Consider the following 10863-nt stretch of genomic DNA (forward strand, 5'->3'; position numbering starts at 1 on the left):
TTCACAAAGTGGCAGACGTTGATCTAGTGACTTGCTGTGCACAAGGGATGTTCCCTGTCCAGAGATATGGTGCCAGGCAGTTTTCCAACCCCATTAAATACGCCTTTTTATTTCAAGTCTGCATTTCTCTTTGTGGTCTGGTATTTTGAATAGCTCAGATAAAGATGCTGTTTAGCCTGGGATCTTATGCCACACTGGAGTGGGCTACAATCATTTGTTAGTAGCTGTTATTCATAACCTAATGAATCAGTTGATGCACAATAAGAGGGGAGGGTGTTAATTCTGCATTTTTACCAGTGCTACACCTGATTATTACATAGTTTCAGGGGGAAACAACCTCACTGGCCAAATGGCAAATTCTACTGGGCCAAGTCTGGCCTGTAGGCTAGAGATTCCCAGCCAGTCCTAGTTTATATTGCAATTATTAGCAACACGGGGCGGGGGGGCAGAATACTAACACGTGTTGCAAGACTATTCCATTTATGATATAATGTAGGTGAAGCTCTTTGAATACCATACAGCAAGAAGGAACCTCTGGCATGCTAAAAAATAAAGGACAGATCCTTTTATGGACTGGCAATTGGTCAAACAGAACCACAGCACATTAATATAAAAAATAGATCTCTCCAAGAACCAGTATCAGTAATTCAACATACCGTACATAAATTATCTGGAGTTGGGGGTGAGCAGCAAGGTGGCCAAGTTTGCTGACAACATCACATTATTCAGAATGAGGGACTATAAAATGAATGAAAGCTCCAAAGGATCTGTCTAAAGTGGATAGACAATAACATGGCAAATGCAGCTAAATGTAAGTGTAAAGCAGTGCACACTGGTGCTAAACAGCTTCACATATACACTGATGAGGGCTGAGCTGGCAATAATCTAAGAGAAGAGGACTATTGGAACCATACTCAAATAAAAATGTTGACTCTGTGTGGAGCAATTATATACAGATGCTGTTCTGCATTGTAATTTGTTTTACAATAATCAGATGCCTCAGGTGCCTGTTAAGAAGTGTGCACAACTTAACATGCTCCACTGAACTAGGGTTGTGCTACTGTAGCCCAGAGCTATTCATCAGCAGCTTTTGTGACAACTAGCCCCCTCCACCTTATTATAAATAAGCAACACAATACTGTCCACTTCCATCATGACAATCCTTTATCCTCCTTTATACAATGACATATACATGTTCAAACCAAGGTAGTTCAACTGAACTTTGCTCTAAATACAATTCACGCTATGTTAAGAGATTATATGGTCATTTTGATTTGAAAAGCTACACATGTGGAAATGCCAGCTTGCTTGAGGACTTACTCATCACCAGCTGCCCGGTTTACAAGTTTCATTTTCTCCAATGGAAAAGCATTTGACTCCCTCTTAGTTCCTTTTCTCCCATGACATGTCTCAAATACTATTTCAGGTTTGGTTATACATACTGATTCATCCTCACTAAAAATGTATCAGTGGAAATACAGTATAGGAAATGTTTGCCACTAATCAGATAGCTTCTCATACTTATTGGAGGTACACAACCACAATTTTATACACTGCTATCTACCTTTTCCTGCCTGGAATGTGGTGGGAACTAACTTCCCACTCCCAGCATTCAGTCTCCTCCCTCCCCCAGCCTCATAGTGGCACCCTTCAACTGTCCAGTGTTTCAAGCTTTCTGTCCTGTACAAGAGATGGTGTGTATATTAATGAGAAGAGAAAGCATTTAGGAAGAATCTTAAGATAAGCAGGTTACTATAGACTGAACTAGCAGGTCATGCAGACCTTATTGGATAGAACTGATTGAAACAGTAGTATGCAGATAGGAAGCTATTGTTCTCCTGGCTATGATCAGTGCATCAGGAGCCGCCAGCACTGTGATAAACAATTGTATGCAGATCTCAGTGTACTTTTGAGATGAAACGCTTATCAATAGTAAATTGTTATCGACACGCTTACAATGTTTTGTAAGTAGGGATTTTTTTCTCTTTGCACCAGTACTGCTTTATTCCAACCTTCCCCATTCCTACTTGTAAGTCATATCTTTGTTTTCTAAGTGCTGATAGTTTTAAAGATGCTGTTGGTAGAAGAAAATTACAGAATGGGAGGAGATGGCCCAGAGTATAAGATGCCCCCTAATTTTTGACATTATTTTTTTTGGGGGGACCTAGTCTTATACATGGAAAAATACGGTATATAGGCTACTGTTCCACAGGGCCAGTGAATCCTAACAAAACCCTGAGCTTCCAGAATTTAGGGTGGGTACTCTGTCACAACAGAAATAAAAGCTACGTGACAACACTGCATCAGAACAGGAATTCAAAAATGTGCAACACAACTCAGATCATGTTCCAACAGCAGAAGAAATTGGCTCCATCCTTAAGAGAGGATGGGGGTGGGAGAGAAAGAATATTTTTGTTTTTCAAGGCTGCTTAAATTATCAGAGTTCAGAGATAATGCAACCCAACTCCTGAGAGGCCTACTGGAACTCCCATAAGTATGGTATAGACCAGCAGTGGTGCACACCAATGTGAACAAAAGAAAACTATTCTTTCTGCATGGAGAACAGGGTTTCTGGGACTGAACAAAATGCAAGAAGCAGATAAAAATTCTCCCTCTTCTGGACAATAAGCAGCTAAACAGCTGAAGGTTGTGCCCGCTTCTCAAAGCAAGACTTTTATGAGTTGAGTGCATGTCCCTCCTGTATCCACTCAGGCATATCTTAAACAAGCAAGTACTCACAAAGCTTTCACTGCAAAATAGAGAGATAAGAATGCTTTGAGCAGTAGCTATCTTAGTACAAAAACAGCTTTTTCAACTCTATTCAGAACCAATTCAAATATTCTGAAATAAAGCATGCAGCATAGGATTCCCACAACTGTACCAAACTGAATGCACCTAGATGGAGGGAGCTAAGTTACCTCTTTAAAATTCTCCCTCATGTGAGAAAACATACTTTATGAGGAAAGGTATTCTGTCAGTGGGGAAGGTTCTTGCTTAGCCCACATTGGAGAAAGGTAGCTTTCTGCCTGCATCATGTTTCTAAACTTGATGGAACCCTGAACAAGTTTTCCAGAATATCTGAATTGATTCCACAATGTTCTGAATGCAGTGGTTCCCAGGGCTTACTGTAAAGTGAAGCGCTGGCCTCCAGCAGCTGCCATCTTCCCACACTGTCTCAGTGTCCCACATGGGCCCAAGTGCATTCCCACAAAATGAAGATAAGTGCAAGCTGGAGGCCAGTGCTTTGCAGCACACTCTTGTTTGCTTTGTAAAAAAAAAAAAAAAAAGGAGCCCCATCACTGCTGCTGTATGGTAAGCTGGTGAGAGTTGAGAAATGAAGAAGCTCAGATAAGCCAACTGGTGGCAGGAAGGTGGAGAGAAAGGACAGGAATCTGTGCAGATGGGAACTATGTGTGGTTTGTGTGCATGCATGTTCACAGAGTCTGAGGAGTGTGTGTTTGGGGCCCCTACCCTACCAGAAATGGGAGCCATGCCCAGCATAAAAGCCATTTTGTGATTCCACACATGACACACACATGACAGTTTGAGGCCACTACCTGAAATATAAGAGTAAATAATCTTTCCAACAGAAAAGGTCTACGAAACAAATCTGGGTTCTCCTTTCTCTCACCTTATCCATCAACTGTTCCCAGACCAACACCCTTACACTGCCTCTTAAATTTCCCCTTAGAGCAATAAAAACTCCTGCATTAAAAGATGGATCGTGTGCCCCCTCATCCTTTCCTCTCCAAGTAGGACTCTGCATTCTACATTATCTTCAAAAAGTTTGCCAACAATGTCTTCCTCATTCTCAAGACACAGGGAGACAAACAATGAGTGCATGCCCTTTATTGCAGACTTGGCTTCGGCTGGTGAGGATGTGTGAGGGTTGTAGTAAGTGCTCCATCACCGGTACAAGTAGTCAGCTTGTATGTTAGCAGCAATCTCAGCTTCCCACTTGTCACCATTGTTGAGCAGCTTCTCCTTGTTGTACAGAAGCTCTTCATGTGTTTCCGTGGAGAACTCAAAGTTGGGACCCTGCATAACACAGAAAGGAGGATGAAGTCAAATAAAAATTACATGTACACATAGATATGTTCATACTGCATACTCTCTCTCTCCGAGTATCTCCATCTTCTAGACACAAATTTGAAAGAGGGCAAATGTAACAGCACCTCTTCATTAGCCTGAAAACACCCCGCCCATTCACCTCCACAATGGCGTCAACTGGACAAGCTTCTTGGCAGAATCCGCAGTAGATGCACTTGGTCATGTCAATGTCATAGCGAGTGGTCCTGCGGCTGCCATCAGCACGGGGCTCTGCCTCAATGGTGATTGCCTGTGAGGGAGAAAGAGACGTAACTCACTAGCATGTGGCATTCCCCAAGCCCCAGTTATAGAAGCCTTGAAAACCCATGCTGAACTAGAGGAGGAGCAACAGCAAGTTTATCCCTGCTGGAATGAAGGCAACCTCATTTGCAATCAAGAGGCTCAGGGATTCAACAGAACTGCAAAGATGCAATGGAAGAGAAGGGACCCAAGCTTAGAGGGATGTCACAGTCAACACAGTAGTTCAACAAGAGCCTACCATCCTGCTCAAAAAGGAAACCCTATTTCAAGCACTAGCTCAGCAAGGGTATGTGCACGCATGGATGTGTAGCAGAAGCAAGTGATCTACTATACATTGTCATTTTTATCCCAGCATTGTAGCACCAAGTAGACAAACTATTTCACTTCTTGCTACCAGCTGCATGCAAATGGAAGAGAATGGACATTCACGTAGTTCAGATAAAGAAAGTAGGTCCCACAGATATGGAATTTACTCACAAATAGAATCTGAACAGGACTATATATAGGCCCTATTACCCAATCCATACAGGTTGTGTGAGAGTTTATCTCCCAGATGGCTTGCAGCTTTCCATAGGCTTACAAATGTCACCTGCCACATCAGAAAGGAAGCAAAGAGCGGATAACAAGGGCCTTACCTGAGCAGGGCAAACAGCCTCACAAAGCTTACAGGCAATGCACCTCTCCTCTCCAGATGGATATCTGCGTAAAGCATGCTCCCCACGGAAGCGGGGACTCAGGGGACCCTTCTCAAAGGGATAGTTGATGGTGGCAGGTTCCCTAAAGAGGTAGCTCATGGTCATAGCCAAGCCTGAGGGAAAGGACAAAGCAGATGTTTTATTTAAATACACAGTTCACCTTCAAACTTGGGAGCATGTCAACAACAGAGTTCAAACAAATTTTAAGAGAGTTATTTAACTGCTAAATAAATTACCTAGAACTAAACTAGATTTAATATTCCAATTGTTGCAGTGCTACAGCTTGCCTGCTTACCTAGAACAAGTCACAATTACCACCAGGTACAAAGTGCAAGTAGATAAATAGGTACCGCTTCGGCAGGAAGGTAAACAGCGTTTCCGTGCGCTGCTCTGGTTCACCAGAAGCGGCTTAGTCATGCCAGCCACATGACCCAGAAGCTGTACACTGGCTCCCTCGGTCAGTAAAGCGAGATGAGTGCCGCAACCCGAGTCGTTCGCGACTGGACCTAACAGTCAGGGGTCCCTTTACCTTTACCTAGCTCAATGGCAAATAATGCCCTGGTAGGGCACTATTTCCACTTTCCCATGTAGCTATAATGTTGGGAAAAACTAGGGGAAAGACACAGCACGCCAACTGAATGTGTGTAAATTGAGAGTTGCCTGTAGTTACAGTCAGCCAGTCAGCATGAGATGATAATACCTTGTCATGGTTCTAGACAAAACTGCTGTGGAGACCATGGATATGAGGAGGTCGCCAACTCTCTGGATAATCCATTCTAGGACTGCATATTAGAGTCTTCCCCTTCATGCCCACTCGGACAAACTGGTTGAAGTTACAAAACTAGTTTCTCTTCTTTACCAGCTCAGCCTTTCCAACCATCATTCTGGTTCTCACCTCGGATAAGTTCTGTCCACAGGACGGTCTGTGCAGCCTTGTCAGTAATGGATTTCATGTCTGTCGGCTCCTCTCTTAGATTTACATATTCTACAGCCAAAACAGAAAAGTGTAAGCTGTTGCTGTCCAAAAACACCAAAGATTTAATTGTAATACATTCCTACAAAGAATTTTCCATGTTAATGTTCATTAAAACAAAGATTTCAAAGAGAAACGTTCATGCCCAAATGTTCATGTGTGGTGTCACTTTTGGGGACATGCAGATATTATCAAAATTCATATCTATGCCCCCAAGAAGAGCCTCGAGGACCAACCTCTAGAGACAAATGATCTAAACTATCGTTTCAAGTAGTTCAGACAGAGAGAACACTATTATGTACTTACTGTAGGAGGCTCTTGGGGTTGTGTTGCTGAGATGTCGGCTAAGACTTAAGCATACTGGAGTCCCTAGAAAACAGAAAAGTTGGGCAACATGCTAAATAAGAGTAGAAACACTAGTCCCAGAGTCCCAAAGGAGCACAGAACCACAGCACCATTATTTAGTCAGATTCATATGCCACTTTTATTACAGTGTAGGTCCATAATCTTGCGATTTATATGTACACTTTGAAATGAAACTATGCAATTACCTTCCCAGAGAATTCTACCAGAAGCACTTCTAAACCTATGTTTTGCCTTTAAGCAGGCCAATGCTACAAAATTGGCTCAAGCACTTGGGTTTTATGTAGACCATAAAGGTCGTGTTAGGAAAGTATTACAAACAATTAAGTTCCAACCACACAGTTTTCAAGATTTGCACAAGAACAATGGCATCCACAATGTGTGCACAGAATTCGTATTGTTCCCTTCAGGTTCTTCAACTGTAGAATCCAACTAGGAGACAGCGAGAACACTGGAGGACTTTCCTAAAATACTTCTTCAAAACAGTTAACTATACTATCATAAGAGGTGTCAGAGAAGTTGTTCAAAATCCAACAAGATGTCTACTTTCATCACCCGTGGTAGACTTCCCTTTGTTTTTTCTTCAAGGATATTAGACAGCATCAGTCATTGCAACTTTATTTCTATGGATTTACGGTCTACATCACGGGTGTCAAACACAAGGCCCGCGGGCCAAATCCGGCCCGCCAGACCTTGTCATGTGGCCCGTGTAGCCACCGCCGGCCGCCAGCCTTCACCTTTTATTCTCACTTTTTTTTTTTTGACACAAGAAAGCCACCTCTTCAGTGCATGCGCGGCAGCCTACAAGCCAGAGAACGTCTGCCCTCTAGCGGCGCCGGCTGTTCTACACAAGAAACCTCCACTTTACATGCATTCAGGAAACCTCCACTTGTTTTTATATTGAGTGCATATTGAGTCCTATAGATACAACCGGCCCTTTGAGGGTGACCAAACTGCTGATGCGGCCCCCGATGAATTTGCGTTTGACACCCCTGGTCTACATAAACAAATATTCCTTCTTGGATTCTGATCAAATGCCAACTTTGAACTCGAATGACTTTTTTGTTGCAGCCTACCTATTCGGGAAGCTTGGCGCGTTATCCACAACACAGGCATGTTCAACCTGAGTCTAGGACTCCTCTGCAAAGGGAACAAGGAAGGAAAACAAAAACACTCTTGTAAAAAAAAAAGTAGCAGTAATCAAGTTGGTTAAATCCAGTTAAATCCGTTACCTAATCTTGTTAATCCAGCAGTCAACAGTTGTATTTCATATGATGAATTAAAATATTCTACAGGAAAAGTGCAAGTGATCCAAGTTCACCAGGACTCAAAAATCTGGATGTTAAAGTTTTTTTTAAAGGAGGGCAAGAAAAAATATATTTCTGGACATGTTGAAGAAGCCCCCATATGCAATTTGTCATAATCTTAATATGGAGTGATGGTGGCATTATGCAGACATAGCATACAATTCTATACACACTTATTTGGAAGTAAACCCTATTGAACAAACCGGCTGATACTTCTAAGCATAATATGTAGGATTATTATACAAGCCAATGTTCACTTACTAGCAAATAAGCCCTACCAAACACAGTGAGACTTCTGAGTACGCACACATATGATTGCACTGTTGACTGGGTTAGACTGTGGAAAAGTACAAAGAAAATTTCAGGTTGCACTGAAGGCTTATTGGCCAGGAAAACAATGAATATTCTCCCTTTAAAAATACAAAGGACAGCAGTCATTCAGGTATTATTTTATTATCTACACCCCACCATTTCTCTCATGAGAGCCCAGTGCGGCTAATAAGAATGCAACATTAAAAACAAAATTAGAACTGCAATGCAAAATATTGGTGCCTCAATATTCCCCAAGGACACCACAAATCTGGCCTCCCTGCAGACTGCAAAAACCCAGTTGGCAGGTGCCGGGGGGGAAGCCATACCCATGAGTCTTAAAGCACTCAGAGCTTTGTACACTTGTACCAACACCTCGAACCAAGTCCCGTAGCTCACCAGCAGCAAGTCCAGCACTTTCAGAATGGGTGTGACATGGTCCCCGCTCGCTGCAGTGACACTGTGTCACCGGGACAGCTTCCAAGGGAAGCCCCACCAAGCACACACTGCAGCAACCCAGTGGGGAAGTTATCAGAGTGCACAGGCTGCTATAGTTAAATGTTAAAATAATCCCGGTCAGCAGCCCACACAGGACCGGGCAGAGGCATCCCAGAGCCAGGGGCGCCGCACCTGCGAGGCGCCCCCTGCTCCTTAGCGGGAGGGAATCCCCTGCCCACCCGGGGCCTAGCACGGTCCTCCCGCCGTAGACGACGATGAGACCTGGGGAGGGCGCTGCTGACACTTACTCAGGCAACCGAAAGCGCAACGTGGGGCGCAGGGGTCGAGGTGGAACTCAGGGGGCGGGGCCTTGGTTCCTGTTCTCCCGCCCCCTGGGTGGTGCCAATTCGGCCTTCCCCCTCAGCCATAGGAGCAGAATAAATCCGCATGCGCACATCCCCCTGCCTGCTCCTTCAAGGCCCACCAGGCGCATGCGTCTTCACGACCTCAACCGGCCTCACGCATGCGTAGCTCCATGTCCTTTGGCGCCCCCGTGAAGGTCCCCGGCGCACAGGCGCCGCCACGGTCTCCGTTCCCTCCCCCCTCCTTCCACCTTTCGCGCGGATAGAATTTCCAGGAGCCTGGAGGGGGAAAGCGCGCGCCCGGCGTCAGGGAGCGTCAAGAAGGACGCCAGGGAACTCACCCACGACAGATACCACAGCTCCGCTCCAAGCCGGCGGCTAGCGGGAGTAAGAACTGGGACCAATCGCCGCTTTCCTGAACGTTCATTGGCTAGGAGCGCCGAGAAGAGGCGGGATCTCTTCGCTGGTTGGTTGGTTGGTTGGTTGGTTGGTTGGTTGGAAGGATAGGAAGGGGCGGAATGTTTTGAGGGGAAAGGGTGAGTTGATGACGCGGACAATAACAGTACGTAATTGGCTGCGAGCATTTTAAAAGTCCACGGGGATTGGCGGAGATGGTTTGGTGAAGGTTCATGGAATTCCGTCTTCGCGTTGCCTGGTGCCGCTGCGGGTCTCCCTGCAGCGTAGACTTTTACTAGCAAGCGAAGTGGATCGAAGCGTACATTAAAAAATAATTATTTATTTGCTACATTAATTACTGTATTCCTTCTCCACCCCACCCCCAGCGAGTTTAGCGTGTTCTTTCCCGCCACCTCCGTGTTATCCTCAGAGGCACCTTGAAAACTAACAAATTGCATAAGCTTTAGTGGACTAGTTTGCTCCATTGGATGCCTGAAATGCTATCCTGAGTTGCAGCATGTGCATGAATCCTTGGGGGTATTGTAAAGTGAGGTCAGAACGAAAGGAGATGTAGAAGGTATGGGGCTATTATGTTATTGCAAGTGACTGTTCGCGAAAAACATCTTGACGTCGGTAAGCCAGTTAACATCTATGATAAAAAAATCCATTGTCCAGTCCTGTCCACAATAACACAGTTCCTCCTGATTACTCGTAATTCAGTGGTTTAACGTATTCTCTTTTGAAGTTCCTCTCTGTCAGTAAGATTGCCTTGAAGCCAATTGCAGAGTACCTTGGTAAGTTGAATGATTTCATATTGGTATGATCATTTCTCCTCTTCAAAATATCCATACAAACCAGTTAGCGAGATAGCTGTGTCAAGAGTATACCAATAACTTTTGTTTTGATATAAATAGGTACTGTGGGCCTTATTACCACATAAAAACAGCTATATGCCCACCTATTTTAGCTGTAAGCCACACTGAGTCCCTGTCAGGGAGAAAGGTGGGATATAATAATAATAATATATAATTGCAGTTTTTTTAAAAAAAGATTTAATTACAAAATAGGCACATATCTGATTTCCAGTTGTATGTAGTGCAAATAGGAATGAATACACATATACATATGTGTAGCTGTGATCATAACTACAAGTGAATGATAGGCAGCTTCCTTCTGTGCAACCCACTTTGAGGGCTCAGTCTTTCAGCCAACTGAGTGAAGAGGAAGGGTTTCAAAAGCTGCATGGAAATACAACCTGCCCTCATAACAGTTGATTACAATTTACAATGTGGAGTGGAGAAAAGGTGGAGAAAACTTGGAATCTGAGAACATGCAGAGAATGACATTCATTTTAAAAATTCATTATGATTGATGAAGAAACCTGATAACATGGATAAGCAGACATTCTGGATGGAAATTTCCTTGTTAGGAACCATTTATGATTTCTTCACTCAGTACTGCTACTGGTCTCTTTCTGTTCCTTGGGGCAGGAAATTACTATGCTAAGTATACTGATGGCACCATTTGAATAATACAAGTGAACAACTGGTTAGATTTGATGCAAGATCTTTATTACAGAAATAAAACATTTACTTGTAAAATGTTCAGTTATGCAAGCAGTGTTAATAAGGCTGCATTCATAAGCATAATTACTAGCAAGCAAGCCCCAT

At 43.7% G+C, this 10863-nt stretch overlaps 1 protein-coding gene across 6 annotated transcripts; it reads right to left on the bottom strand.

Annotated features, from left to right (window-relative positions):
* Window positions 1-3833: 3833 nt before the first annotated feature.
* Window positions 3834-9239, bottom strand: NDUFS8 (NADH:ubiquinone oxidoreductase core subunit S8). 6 transcript variants are annotated; one of them, XM_053400124.1, is made up of 8 exons: window positions 9139-9239; window positions 7950-8025; window positions 7458-7521; window positions 6325-6387; window positions 5941-6030; window positions 4986-5158; window positions 4211-4339; window positions 3834-4038 (listed from the first exon to the last, which is right to left on the bottom strand). In XM_053400124.1, exons 1-8 carry the CDS (start codon window positions 9222-9224, stop codon window positions 3907-3909), a joined length of 813 nt encoding a protein of 270 aa, XP_053256099.1. In that variant the 5' UTR covers window positions 9225-9239; the 3' UTR covers window positions 3834-3906. The 6 variants fall into 6 exon arrangements, with proteins under 6 accessions (XP_053256099.1, XP_053256115.1, XP_053256108.1 ...); XM_053400140.1 differs by lacking the exon at window positions 9139-9239 and adding an exon at window positions 8744-8933; XM_053400133.1 differs by lacking the exon at window positions 7950-8025 and having other exon boundaries at window positions 9139-9232.
* Between the last annotated feature and the right edge of the window lie 1624 nt (window positions 9240-10863).

Source organism: Podarcis raffonei, chromosome 1, assembly GCF_027172205.1.
Source record: "Podarcis raffonei isolate rPodRaf1 chromosome 1, rPodRaf1.pri, whole genome shotgun sequence".
NCBI lineage: Eukaryota > Metazoa > Chordata > Lepidosauria > Squamata > Lacertidae > Podarcis > Podarcis raffonei.